This window comes from Oxyura jamaicensis, chromosome 21 (assembly GCF_011077185.1).
Source record: "Oxyura jamaicensis isolate SHBP4307 breed ruddy duck chromosome 21, BPBGC_Ojam_1.0, whole genome shotgun sequence".
Classification (NCBI taxonomy): Eukaryota; Metazoa; Chordata; class Aves; order Anseriformes; family Anatidae; genus Oxyura; species Oxyura jamaicensis.
Genome location: NC_048913.1, coordinates 3,085,440 through 3,099,613, shown reverse-complemented (window position 1 = coordinate 3,099,613; position 14,174 = coordinate 3,085,440). Strand labels below are relative to the sequence as shown.

General features: G+C 49.1%; 1 protein-coding gene across 5 annotated transcripts in view; it reads right to left on the bottom strand.

Moving 5' to 3' along the window:
- Positions 1–381: 381 nt before the first annotated feature.
- ACAP3 (ArfGAP with coiled-coil, ankyrin repeat and PH domains 3) overlaps positions 382–14,174 on the bottom strand; it is a 73,618-nt gene continuing 59,825 nt past the window's right edge. Inside the window, exons 11-25 of one of the 5 annotated variants that reach the window (XM_035344621.1) lie at positions 12,454–12,566; positions 9,720–9,771; positions 9,181–9,281; positions 8,667–8,778; positions 8,114–8,322; positions 7,095–7,164; positions 6,886–6,980; positions 6,098–6,312; positions 5,340–5,444; positions 4,797–4,898; positions 1,987–2,079; positions 1,599–1,819; positions 1,326–1,435; positions 975–1,085; positions 382–874 (exon numbers count right to left, since the gene is read on the bottom strand). In XM_035344621.1, the coding sequence (XP_035200512.1) occupies positions 727–874; positions 975–1,085; positions 1,326–1,435; positions 1,599–1,819; positions 1,987–2,079; positions 4,797–4,898; positions 5,340–5,444; positions 6,098–6,312; positions 6,886–6,980; positions 7,095–7,164; positions 8,114–8,322; positions 8,667–8,778; positions 9,181–9,281; positions 9,720–9,771; positions 12,454–12,566 (1,857 nt within the window). In that variant the 3' untranslated portion in view covers positions 382–726. Of the gene's footprint in view, positions 875–974; positions 1,086–1,325; positions 1,436–1,598; positions 1,820–1,986; positions 2,092–4,796; positions 4,899–5,339; positions 5,445–6,097; positions 6,313–6,885; positions 6,981–7,094; positions 7,165–8,113; positions 8,323–8,666; positions 8,779–9,180; positions 9,282–9,719; positions 9,772–12,453; positions 12,572–14,174 lie in introns of all 5 variants that reach the window. The other 4 variants (XM_035344622.1, XM_035344623.1, XM_035344624.1 and 1 more) reach the window with 4 other exon arrangements.

Below are 14,174 nucleotides of genomic sequence, written 5' to 3'. Positions count from 1 at the left end.
ACCAGTTAACCACCAAGGCCAAAAAAAGGGGAGCGTGGCTGGTAATAGTCCTGAGAGCAAGTGAGGTGGGTAGCCATGGCTCTCAATTCTGCCCCTTCTGTTGTGCCTTCTGGAGCGAAGCACCTGCCCCACGAAACAGCCTGTTCCCAACTTAGAGGTCGCATTTGAGTTTTCTAAACTGGCCCCAGCAGCTCCCAGATGCTGCAGAGTCCCAGGAGAGAGCAGGCTGCCGGTCACACTGCCAGGAGAGGGCTCCCCGTCAGAATCCCTTCCAAACTGTTCAGACGAGAATTCAGCGCGTGGTGACTGCACCGAAACAGAGACACAAGAGGTTCGTCTGATCGTCTTGTTGGCGGGCTTCTCCTGGTGATAGAGGGTTTCCTTTTCTTCTTTTTTTTTTTTTTTTTTTTTTTTTTTTTTGTTTTTTTTGTTTAATGTTAAACTCTTCTCCCATACCTTTCACACACTCGAGTTCACACGCCATGGTCTGTGGTTATGCCCTAAGAATCTCCTACACAAAATCAACCATCCAGTAGTCAAGCATGAGAACTTTATGCTAGCAGGAAAGATCCCTTCCCCTTCCTGCGTGCATCTCAACCTATATGCGCAGGCATCAAAAACAGACCAATCTGCAAGAAACACCAATATACCAAGGATGGGGCTCTCGGGGCTTCCAGAAATCCGGCCCCACTTCAAGACTGCAAAGGGGAGGTGGGGGAGTTGTCACTAACACTCATCTATGTTAAGGCTGATGAACTCTTGTATACACTTCCTGTACTGGAGCTCAGTAGGGCTGTTGCTGGGATATTGACCTGGTTGTCCAAAGGGGCCCTCTGCTTCTCGCATTTCCTCATTCATTCGAGCCAAACGCAGCCTAGAGCAAAAAAGAGAAAGCAAAGGGGGAGAGGTTTGGCTTCCTTCCTGCTATTTACAGGCAGCGTTCCCACCTGCAGGAGGGTCTGTGCTGCACTTACAAGGTAACGATGTCTGCGTTGGCCGCCTGGACTGCGATACTTAGTGGGTCCTGCCCGTCGCTGTCCACTGCATGCTGGTTCGCCCCTCGCTTGAGGAACAAGCAGACCTGGCTGCAGAAGGGAAAGGAAACGCCATCAGTAGATATCCCACCTCCACATTGGAGTGGGCACACAGCACAGTCCCCCCACGGGCAGTCACAGCTCTCCTTGCATGGGCAGATTCCCCTCCGAACCGCTGTTTGGGATGGAAATCCACCCAACACCCAGCTCCCCTGCCCACCTCATGGCTTTGTGTCAACCCTGAAGCTCCAGCCCAGGGTGATTGAGCAAGTCAGCATGTAAAGGACTTACCCAGTGTGCCCCAGGTACGTGGCATGGTGCAAGGGAGCCCGGCCTCGGCTATCTCTTTGGTTAACATCTGCCCCATTCTGCAGCAGGAACTCACAGGCTATCAAGGAGCCCTGGCAAAGTAAAGAGGAATTTTATTTGCAAATTCACCCCGCAGTACCGAGGGGATGCATGAGCAAGTACCAGCCTGTGAGCTGCCTATTTTCAGCGTACTCCAAACCGGAGTCAAGGCCTCACATGCCCAAACATAGCTCCCCAGCCACAAGCACGACATACCCCCATCACTGCTTGAATCAGAGGAGTTTTGTTTTCATCTTCATCGTTCACCCAGTTGACTTCAGCACCATGAGCCAGGGCTTCTGCCATGAGTGGCAGGTTTCGGGCTTGTGCAGCCTTGTAGACCAACAAGCCAGGATGCAGCTCCCGCAGGTCCTCCAAATCTGATGCCTCCTGCTCAATCTCTGCTTCACCGCTCGACTCCTCTGACACCTCGCACTCTGAGGGGGAGAAAGGGATGGAGAAACATGACCCGAAAGCTTAACATTTTCATTTTGCTATATTTCCTGTTGTTTTTGGCACACCAAACAGTCCTGGCCGTCCCTCCTGCCTCGGCTCTAGCTGCTCCCCACACCATTTGCACCACCGGCCTCTATGTGGCACCCACCTTCCTCCGTCACGCTGTCCACCACGGAGCCAAACACCAGGATATCCGTGCTGCCGTCCGTGCTTCCTCCAAGCCCGCTGTCACTGCTCAGACCTGCAGGGCCAACAGAAGACAAACCAAGGCCATTTTAATACCCAGGCACTCCGGTACCAGGCACAGCTGAGACCATGGGGGAAAAGGGCTGCGCAGAATGTCACACACACATTGCACCGGGAGCTGCTGGCAAGGGAGAGGGGGACTGCTACCCCACTTAGCCCCACTCAGTAAAACTGCCCAAGGAAAAACTGCAAAGCCTTATGGTGTCCGTGTCCCCACGCTGCCCTTCATGCAGGGATACTCCAACATTGCCATGGCCCTTTGGGCTGTGGAGGACAGCACTTGCTGCAATCCATGAGGGACGCCGTGACGGAGACTGGAGCAGAGCAGCAGCAGAGACAGCTTTGCAGCAGGTTACGCAGTGTCATTAGCAAATAGAGACACCCCTCTGCTTTTACCACTAATAATCTTGATTTCCACTCTCATCTGAGCTTTCTTTCAAAGCTTTTCAGTTGTCACCGGGGCATTTGCAAAACGCACCGCCCTGGTAGTAGATTATTGACCACGAATGGGCCAAATAATATCAATAATGTTTATCTCAAGCCAAACTCTTAAAGCATCCATTTACTTATTCACCCTTGAACCACCCTATGGTGCTTCCCACCTTCCCTGGTGAATGTTACAAGGCAGCTGATTACATATAAGTGGAGCCAGAAGACAGGAGACGACTTGTCCAAGGACACACCATGTCAGTGGCTGAGCAACTTTGTACTTTCTACAATTTGGATCCAAAGCAGTCAAGAAAATGACAGAAGGGAAGGAAAAAGCAGTGCTGGCAGTGCCCCTGCAGAAGGTGTTGGGACATCACCTTCATCCTGAGGGATGCCCTGCCCCTTGGGAGCACTGGCTGGGCTCGACATCCAGCCAGTCACTGCTCCTACCTTTAAGCAAAATCCTTTCAAAAGCATGCCATTTTTGGTAAAAACTGGTGGAAAAAAACAGTGAAGAAAAAAGTCTCAGTCAAATCATAACATTTGGGGCCAGATTCTTACACAATGCATTAGTGTAGATCCACTTCTGTAACCAGATCTACACTTCCACCTGCTGGGTATCCACCCCCACACAAGAACAGGCTGGTGGCTGAATCTGCAGCCTCCAATATTTTGGAAGTGCTCTTTGTACGGTGTCATTATTACACTGATTGACAATTAACTACAGGTCGTTTTTCAGAGTAACTGCTATGTTTTGCATAGAGCGATGAGTAACTTCCTCAGCATGCCTCAGGAAGCTGTGCCTTCTGATCTCCTGCTTGTTTAAAAGAAAGAACAAGTATTTGGAGTGGTGTGTTAATTACTGTCAATCCACCGTTGATTATCTCATCATGCACTCACACTCAGGGTACAGGAGGCGTCCTAATCACCTCCAAAAAGGAGCCCAAATTCTCTTCCGACATAAAAAATAAAACATTCATAAAACTAATGGCAATAGCATCATCCAGAGCCAGGCTTGGATGCAGACGAGCAGCCAGCCTTTACCCTGCAAGTATATTTGCTCATGCCACGGACAAATACATGTTCCTGTCCCATTTAATTACTGGGCAAAAGCTTTCAATGTCACTGATCTGTACAAAGCTGCTTGGCAGAACTACACAAGAAACTGGAGACCAGACTCAAGACAGAGTCCCTTGGCCACGGATCAAGCGGCAAAGAAACTCCTGTCACATGAATTTGATGGATTTTTCTGGACTTATGCTTTCTGTTATTCAGATTCATTCACTAAGGAATTTTGGAGACTGTCCAATTTTGAAACAGCTTTTACAAGTAGTGAATAATCACCAGATTAAGTGTATGGATTGGATTTAGGAACTTCTTGACTTGGTGAATGCAGCTCCCAGGAAAGGCTTAAAGCAGCACACATCATGCCTGTATTTTTTGGATTTGCTTTTGGGAAAATTATTGCTGTTTTTCTGTAGATAGCAAACAATCCTTTCCACTACGTCAGCGCAAGTGAAGACCAGCTCCAATGAGTTACATGGCACTACACTAGATTTACATCAAAGCAAGAAAGGAGGATCTGGCTCATAGCACATGAACATTAATATGTCAAAATACCAGTTCTGCTCCCACTGAATCAGTGATAAAGCTCCTATTTTCTTCCACGGGACCCAGATAAGGCTGCCGATCTCTGAAGTTCTACATTCAAACTATTGTTTCTGCTTGACTAATAATACTGAATTCCTTGAAAATGGGACAGCCTTTAAGGCACTGATTCAGACAAGCATTAAAGCACCCGTTTCATTGATTTCAAGAGGTAAAATGCACTTGTTCAAAAGCCTGCGATTTTCTGCTGGGCTGACACAAGACCTTAAACTATCGTACGAGCTTCTGAATAATGTAAGTGGCTGAGCTGTTTTTTAAAAAGTTATCATTCCTCATCTGAGTATAACAACAAGCCATGCTCCTGGTCTGTGACAAATGCAGGGCGTTTGAGGTAAACACCTCTTACATCCCATTTGCCATGTGCTGCCCACATGTGCAGGCTCAGATCCTTCATCTCATCCAAGAGCTGTTCCTTTCAGACGCAGCAACTTGACTGCACGAAACCTCACGATGTTTTTTAGCCTTTCAAAAGCCTGCCAGCCTGCCTTCCCCACATCATTTACGTGCTCCAGTTGTTTGGCTGCAAGAAAATACATAACTGCCTCTGATGTTTGGTTTGGAACAAGTAAAATTTGGGCGTCTCTTTTGCTGCTAGCTGCCAGAGCGTCACCTTACCTCCGTCCAGGAGGAACGGCGTACCGCTCCCACCGGGACCAATGCCACTGCCACTCCATGGGCCACCTGTTAGCGGATGCTGCATAGAGATGTGGCTGGCACCTAGAGGAAGGTGGACGGAATATGAGGGGAGTTCATCGTCACAAACACAAAAAGAAAAATTGTCCGCAGTAACACTTGCTAAAAAAAGGAAAAAAAATTAAAAGCCGAAACTCAAACCAGAACAAGATGATGGAATGCACAGTCTGGGAGTAAAAGATGCGGGGAAAAAAATCCCATCCACCAGAATGCAAACACCAGGGACTGACTGATAGGATATTAAAATAACAAGTGCAATAAAAAGAGTGATGGGTTGGAGTTGGTGCAAGTAACTCCCCATCACTCTTCTGAGACATTTACCCAAGGTCTGTGGTTTGGTCAGCTGGCTGCCTCTCCAGTGAGGTCGATACCTTGCCTCAGGTCTGGTGCAATGCACACACCCTAGAACAGCTGGGAGGTAAAGGGTGCCTGAAGCAGGGACACTTTTTCTTTCTTTGTACTTACTGCGTGGGCCGGAGCCAGCACCAGTGTCGAAATAGGAGAAGAGAGAGTCCAGTTCATCAGGGCAGAAGAGGGAATCTCGACGGAACTTCCTCTCCAGCGTGGCTGCTGTTTTACAGAGAGATTTTGAAATGTGTAGTTAATAACACGCAGAGTTAACAAATGCCAAGTCCCACAGCTGTATTTACAAGGGCTGAGCTTGCGTGTCCCAGATGTGTTCAGTGCAGTAACACTGCCGACCAAGTCATACCAGAGCGTTTTGAGCAGCCAGAAGCCTTCATAAATGGCCTCCATTACAGACCGGGAAGGTAAAATTAAAAGGATTTGCTTTTTTCTTTTGTTAAAAAGCAGGAAGTCGGAATACAAAGGAAGGCAAAGATAGCTTAGTAGTTGCTAGATCACCCTGGTATAAAAGACCATAGAACCATACCATGGCTTGTTTTGGAAAGGACCTTAAAAATCATCTATTTTCAACCCCCCTGCCATGGGATACCTTCCATTAGCTCAGGTTGCCCAAAGCCCCATCCAAACTGGCCTTGAAAGATCTCTTCCGTTAGCCAGAAGAACCTCCTCAAACACATTGGAAGTGTTAGGAAATGGCTCTAAAATCTGCATCGAGGTTTGTGCAAAAGCACTTTTGCTTATAACCTCAGCAGGCTGCAGACCCCAGAGATGCAGGGCCACATGTTATGGCAGCTGTGCACACACCTACAGAGTGGTGGTCAGGCCAACGCAACTATCTAGGGAAGGGAAGTTCCCACCTGACGACAACATGGCTGGCGATGCGTTGCCTGCTTCGTGGCGGTACTTCCTACGAGCCGTGGGTGCTTTCGTGGCGCTGTTGTGTCTCTGGCACTTCTTCACACACCAGCGTCGAGGTTTCCGCTCATTCTCTGCCAGAGCCTCCCCATTTGGCAGCTTCTTCAGGAATTTCTTCTCCACATACTTCACCTTGATCCAGGCTTCCTTGTCCTGCCTAAGAGAAGAACAGCACAAAGCTGTGCACAGGGCCACAAGATTCACCTAAAGCAGCCACAAGGAGATAAGGCCGCTATGGGTCGCTTTCTCAACCTGAAAACCTAAAGTCCTAAAAACCAGTGAGGCCTGGATGAAGCAGGCAAATGTTCTCAAATCTAAAAATATTTCAAAATTTTCAAAGCATGACTGAGGAACGCAGCACGTGGCTGAGAGTGGAAAGGGATGTTCAGCCCCAGCCCACACCACATGCTTCAGTTATGTGTATTTGTAAGGTTTCAGTAGATGTAAACCCAACAAACCCTGGTCAAAGGATGTTTCACCAGCTGCTGGCTGGTAACACCACACTGACCTTTCTGAGAGTTAAGCTCAGGCTGGCTGCAGAGGGAACAGGCTGAGGGGTGCCAGCCTTGCCCAAGCCATTTGCACCACGAGGAAGAGAGTTTGGGCCCTCAATGAATGCCAGCCCCACTCGGTCTGGCTTTCCAGAGAGCTCAGGGCAGAGCTGAGGGGTTGGTGTAGGTGTTTACCTTCCCACGGGGCTGTAAGGACCTGTGCAGGCGCTCAGACTCACCTGGAGCTCCCTGCTGTTGGTTTCTTAAGTCCCAACTCTTCACACTGCGCCTCGTAAATCTGATTCATGGTGCTGTTCCCCAGCTCACACATCAGCTGCAATACAACAGGGAGGGAATGAAATCCTCTGGTGAGGAGTTACCTCTGCCACCAAGAGTCTCTCCACGCCCACCATTTGTCCAACTCTTGGCGTTAAAAGCCAACACTCACTTTCAGTAACTCTGGCTCCCAGGAGTCCAGCGTGAGAGATCGGACTTTGGAGCAGTGAACGCCCAGACTCCTGTTTATCCAAAAGAAAGAAAAACAAAATGGTTACATGCCTCAAAACAGATCACGTATCATAAGATGAGCAAAAATCAATCCGATTCCTATGTATTCATCTACACAGACATAACTATAGCACAAAAGCTTGATAAAAAAATCCCCTGCCACAATATTATTCACATTAAAAGCTATTCTTTTGTACTCTTTGTCTCTGAATCATTCTATTTCATTCTCCTTGTCTTTATATCCCTAACAAGAAGGGTTTCCCTACTTGAGGTGCATGCTACCAGTGCATTTGATGGCTCAATACTGTGAGCTACTGACAGGAGCCAAGGTACTGCAGGTCAGTTTGCTGGCAGAGGCATTGCTCAGGGTTAGTTATGTATGAGCTCATGGGTGCAGTTATCTGTCATTTTATGCTCAGGAAACAGGTTGAATTGCAACGTATGGAAAGTGAAGAATGAGAGAGAGTGGCAGATAATTTCTCAGCTCTACAACATAAATCCAGTACAGCAGGAAAAAACAGCCAGGCTTCCTGTTTCAACAACTCAATTCTTCACAAGTGCTAAAAGTGGACTGTGTAAATTAATCCTTTTTCTGCCTTCTAAAGCTGTGTGAACTTAATTAGCTGAAGTCTGTGAAACGCTTTGAAACAAGTGCTAAATATCACCACAGCCAAATTATTCAGGCTGTTTCCTGATGTACTTTGAGCTAGACTCTATACTTTTGTTACGTAGGCTGCCAATCTCAATGACAGCAACTGTGTGGGAAAGACAGGGCTTGGATACAGACAGAGATTTACCTGCACACAAGCACTGCAGCAAGCAACTACCTTTGAATCCATCCGTATTTATTTAGTTGTAACCATCCATCCATTATTTAGTTGTAACCAATGCTTCACCTTTTTTCTAGGTGCTTGCAATCTACGCCCCTGGCTGGCAGCACAGGGCACACACGTGCAGTACCTGTGGATCCCAGAGCACTCGATGCACAGCAGGATGCCCAGGTTGATGCTGGCCCAGCGGGGATCTGGCTGACCGCAGTCACAGCACTGGTCGTTCCCAGGGATGCTCTGCACCCTCTGCAAGATGGTCTCCCCTTTCACGTTGCGCTCCCGCGAGTCGGTAGCGGAATCAATGCTGCTGGTCGATGGGGAAGCAGTCCGGTCCAGTCTCTGCAGGGAACAAAAAGGGGTCTAGGGTCTGCAAGGAAGGAATCGGAGCTTTGCATTGCAGAGGCATTGAGAGGACGCATTATCTGAATGGGAATGAGCTAGTGCTAGTCCAGGAAATGGAAGGATAAAGCCTCATTAATCTCTTATTGCCACAAGACAGTGCTTCACCCCATCCCTGCTCTGGGAATGTAGCTCGTTATCATGTTGCCCTTCTGTTAGGACAGCCAGCAGCTTGCTACCTTGGTCCAAACGTTCGCTCACCCACGCTGCACCTATCACAGCCCAAAAGCCCACTGCCAGAGCCCTGACACAGCATTAGGGACCTTCCTTGACCCCTCACTCACTTCAATGTAGTAGCTGTCAGGACTCTCCCGGTATGCAGAAGCAATGCTGGCTTGAACAGCCTGAATCCAGGCCTGACGCAGCTTCTCCGAGTCAGCCTGCAACATGCAGCTCCTGCAAGAGAAAGAAAAGTGTTGGAAGAACAAAAAGAGTGTGTGTTTTGGTCAAAACTGTCCTGCTTCATCCACAGCATAACCTTCCCAATGGGGACAGCACCTTGATTTGGCAGACACAGTGGCAGAAATTAATCCTACAAGCTCTCGCTGTCAGAGGTGCTCCCCATTCAAAATCTCCAGACAGTTTTGGAAAGCTGAGCACTGCCAGTTTCACAGTCTGTATTAGGTCTGTGTGTCCCACATCTGGCTTATGCTGGTATCTGATAAACTTCATGGGGACTCTGGAGGATCCCAGACAACACTGAATAATGCAGGGCAGCATATGCTCAGACTGAATCTCTTGCAGCTCCCTGCACGATCCAGCTACCATAGGACGACCTAGGGAATCCACCAAACTTACTTGGTAGGTGAGACGACCTCAAAGCAAAACCTCCTCTCTATATCTTCACACGGCTTGACAGTACAGAGCCGCAGGTCTTCCACCACTACCGTGAGGACATCCTGAAAGGGTGAGAACAGGCGGCTTTGTCAGCTCCCTGAATCTGTCAGAAGCAGGCTTCTCAGAAAGCTCCTCCCCAAACCCTGCTGGTTACCATATGCTGGGTCCAGAAAGAACCGAGCCAACCTGCCACAGGGAAACTCCAGGACAATAGGAAGGGGCTGCACAGCACCAAAGACTGGGACAAGCAGCGCATGCAGAAGCCAGCTGACTGGGGACATCACCTTCCTCCACTGATCAGGGATATTTAGACCACTGCAAACACCATCCACTGCTGCTTTGTTCTCAGCACCATCTAACTCTAGAGCATAACAGGGCCTGAATGGGCTTGCCATCCCTCCAAGCCAACCCCACCCTCCCCACCACGGTGCAGAAGTCCCCAGCGAAGCAGGACACAAGGTGGCCAATCTACCAGCGTCACCTGGGAAAGCCTCACTGACCTTTAGCTTTTTCTGGTACACCAGCTGGCTGTTTTGTATGGAGAACCACCTCCTGAAGGAAGACAGACAACACAACAAATGAACGGCAGAGCTCTAGACGGTTGGTTTGTTCTGCGGCAGAACAAGGTCTCTGCATTTAAGTCTAGTTTATTCAAAGAAGCTGAAAACTAACGTCATAAACTCTTGCTTTTCCAGCGCCCTCCCTCAGAGAATAAACAACGGATACACAGCCTTAGGGGATGACTCCTGGCATCGAGATGCTGTGCCCTAAATATGTCAGGGTACATGAAGGAGGAAGGAAGGGAAGGAATAGGGCAGTCCATATTGCTGCCTAAGATGACTGGGGCAGAAGTCTGTGTGTGCCCATTGGCCCTGGTGCAGGCAGTAAAGGCAGTGCTGTGGGACACGTTGCGCTGCTCGGGGCTGGATGCACCCAGCATACTTGGTGTTTATTGAAAAGGCTGCACACCTTGCTGTTTATACAGAGTATAGCTATCCACCAGGCTGAGGTCTCTGTGGCCACGACAGACCATGGGAGGCCAAACTGAACGCCAAAGCTCCTGTTTGCTATGGCTAGAGTAAGGACGTGTGTTGGGAGGGAGTCTGCCTCCTTAGGGCCAGCTTTCCATTAAAATATAAGTGAGAGAAGAAGGTCCACGTGATGCTGATATCAGAGCTAAGTCCCTGGTGTCTTAATCTCCAGTGCTATATCCAACCTCCCCAAGCCATTTCCTCATCCCAAATCACAGCCTAAGGTTTAGCAACCTGATCATCATCCCGGAGGGCAATGAAAGCCACGGCCGCCACCACCAGGCTTCAGGAAGAAACATCTGAGTATAAAGAGTCAAAGAGCTTACAGCAGGCTGTTGTTTGAGCCTGTATCATGCTCGTTTTGCAAAGGAACTGGGTTCCCTAGGAAAATGAGATGAGACAGGATTCTCTTTCTCTCGTCATTGCTGAAACATTAAAGAGTGAGATAAAAGGCAACAGCAATAAAGGACTTGACATGTCTGCGGAGAAATGGGAAAACACGGGTAACTGGAGGCCATCCCACCTACGTGGGAGCCCTGTTTGATGAGCTCATGTGGTTCTGCATCTCTGAGCTGCCGTGACAGTAACGATCTGTGCTCCAGGAGCAACGCTGCTGTCACATAAAGCAGAGTGGAAAGCTTCTCTTGGTTCTGCTCTCTGCTCCTGTTCTGCCACCCCAGGGCATGCGTTGCTGCCTGGTGCTGCCTCCTAACCTCAGCCGAACCGTGGATTTTGTTGTTTTCTGCCTGGCCCCTGCTCACGAGGGGGAGGCAGCACCGGTAAGTGGTAGAGTGACAGCAGGAGGGTGATGAGTAAGCGCCGGGAGCTGGGAGTTGCTGAGACGCCAGAAGATGTGCCTACGAGTGGGTGGGATGGAGGAGGCTGTGGGGAGGATACAGGCTGTGTATCACTAGGATGTAGGAGGATATGGGGGAGGACAGCTCGGATTTGAGGACCTGGGAAAACCTGGAGCCCTTGACACTAGCTTTACTTCAGACATCAGGAAAGTTAAAGCCTCAGAGCATTGCGTTCCCTCCAGGGTAAATGCCCTGTGGTGTGTCCCTTGAATTCACAGCCAGGTGGAGAAGAGAGCTGACTGGAACCGTTCATCTCTTTCACAAGAACCAAGCTCTCGGTGTGCAGGTCATGGCATGAACCTGACACTTCGGAATGACCTTCTCCTCTCCACAGACACGTGGCGTGCAGTGAAAGCAACCATGAATGTCTAGGGACAGAGGCTGTAGCCTGCTTATGAAACACCAATCAGGAAAATCCTAAAAGTCTGCTAAGATTTCATCTGCAATACCATCCAGGTAGGCACTGAAATCAAACAGGAGGATTCACTGGGCCAGAGCTGCTGTTGTAGTTTCTGGTTCTTCCAGCACAAGCCTAGTGCTGAAATGTCAGGGCATAAGAGCCTGAGAGGCAAAACCATTCTGCTAAATTTCACTGGACTCTCCTGGGCAAGCCTCAGAGAGGACTCACTGACCTAACCAAGTCTGAGATCTCCAGAAATTTCAGATCTTCTCTCTGTGCAAACACAGGCAGTTTCTGTGCATCCCACAGACTGTTCGCTGAATCACTCAGTGTTTATTTATTCCAAAGTCTAATGAGAGCATATTTCAAGCCTGCTGTGGCATATACTTTGAGTGCAACCCGGAGCCAAGTACAGGATCTCATAATATCATACCATTTCTCTGTTAAGTGAGAGGAGGAAACGTGGGCCAAAAAGGCATTGATTTCTTGCATTAGAATCTCACTGGAAGGGTTTAAATCCTGTTGCACAACCAAATATGAAACCCATTGACACTCTCAAGGGACACTAAACACACAAATATCGAACAAGGCAAGAACCTGAAACCTTTGCTTCCACTTTCCCAAGGTCTCTGGCAGCTGCAGAGACTCCTAACTACTGAAGGAGCCATATGAGACTGGCATTCCTGATGATCTATCAGATGAAATATTTATAAGCAATTAAGAGCCGGGTCAGTGCACAAAAAGCCATCTCAGCTCCCAGCAGCACAGCTGATGTTCCCACTCTCACATATCCCCCCCCTCCCACAACTGACAGGTTTGATACGTGTGGCTCTGGAAAACCACGTCCTGCTGTTAGATATTTCTCTGAATATACACCTTTTCTACGGTATTAGCTGTCTTCACAGTCTTGGCCCAGATATCAGATGGAATATGAGTTATTACTCACCGATTCCATGTTTTAAACGCGTTGCTAGCTCTCTTGAAGAGGTAGCCTTCCATTACCACTCCATTCGGGGCATCGACGTTAAACTCCACCTTTGAGTCATCGTAGGAGAAGTCCTGCAAATAGAAACAGACAGACTCTAACGTGGCTGCAGCTTCCAGGACCAAGATGGAGATGAGCCTAATACAAGCGTAAAGAGGAAGAAATCACCTATGGCAAGGTCCTGGCATCCAGGCAGGGCTGTCTCTCACAGTACACTCCTCTGCCTTAGTGGGCTGCAGCCTCAAACAGCAGTCAGGAATTGTCCTCACTGCACTAAGCTTTTCTGTCCCTATTGCTTGGAGAGTGCCCTGTCTGTGCTGTGTTTCCCACCCTGGTAGCTGGCAAGTAGAAGGGCGGGTAGCTTATAATTGTGGGGATTAAAAGTTCCCAACGTTTGGGGCAGCCTGCAATGGGAAGCAAGGTGACGGAGGTGCTTTTCACGTGGCCACACAACTCTGCAGTGCTGCTGCCATACCTCTCTTCTGCAGGGGGCCAGGAACAGAGCAAATCCAACCTTCTCGCACCAGGCAAGCCAGCACGATGGTTTCCAGAGGGTAAGAAAGACTGATCAATTCCATTTTCATTAGCTATCATCATGTGCCATCTCCAATCTGCACTCACATGATTCTCTCTGGTATGCTACCAGTCAGAGGCGATTTGTCAGGGTTGGCACTGATTCACCACAGCCCTCACGGACTCTGACAGCTGGCGAGCAAGACACAGAGCAGGGAGCACAGCAGCTGCTCCCGCAGAACACGGGATTACTCTCCCCGGGCAATGATCTGCCTCCTTCCCCAGAGAAACTAGGTCGTGAAACCTGACTTTCCCCTAACCTGGGGAGCTAAGGCACCTTTCTCTTCACCCACCGATTTCCCTCTCATGATGCATTCCACCCACTCTTCCCTTTCCCTCGAGTGCAAATATTTTTCCCTGCGCCGCTCGGTTCCAAGACCCAACAGCAGAGCGAAGAGCAGCCCCATTAACGTAAGTGCCTTCGAGCTCCGCAGACGAAGACCCTGGCGATGCTGTGTCGCTTGGCAACGCGCACTCGGCCCTCATTAGGATGAGTTATTTTCCCGTTTGGAGATGCCAGCTCACCCGGGAGGTGTCATCAGAAGAATAATACTGATACAGAAGGAGGGGATGTAATGGGACAGGTCTGAGTCATTCCTCGGAAAGACAGCGTGATGCCCAATTAGGCACCGGGGACGCGGCTGGAAGGCATCCAATTAAATGAGCCTGCCCTGCCCCAAATTTTCTTGCTGCAAGAGGGTGATTCCCACGGGGGGTCTCTGCCACAGATGCCTTTCATGTTCCTATTGCAAACAAAGGCTGGAGGAAATTTTCCTCTAACCTGTGGCCATTTGAATGTGTGATTTCCGTAGAGCTGCTCAAAAGTGAGATTTTTATAAATTTGGTGAGAATCCACACGGGTCTATTATAAATCATGCAAATACCCCAAAATAAGGGCTTTGTTGGGAAGCACACAGCTCAAAAATCCTTCCAAGGGCTTCTTAGAAATGACACCTGGTGGAAGGGGTAAAACCAGGGGTGAGGGTCTAAATACACCCCCACGATTTCAGCTGCCCTTACGTAACGGTGTTGTGTGGTGGAAGGAGGATGTTTGCTGAGTGCGGGAGGAACAGATGGGCCACGTGCATCAGAGTAAATCCCCTGCAAGT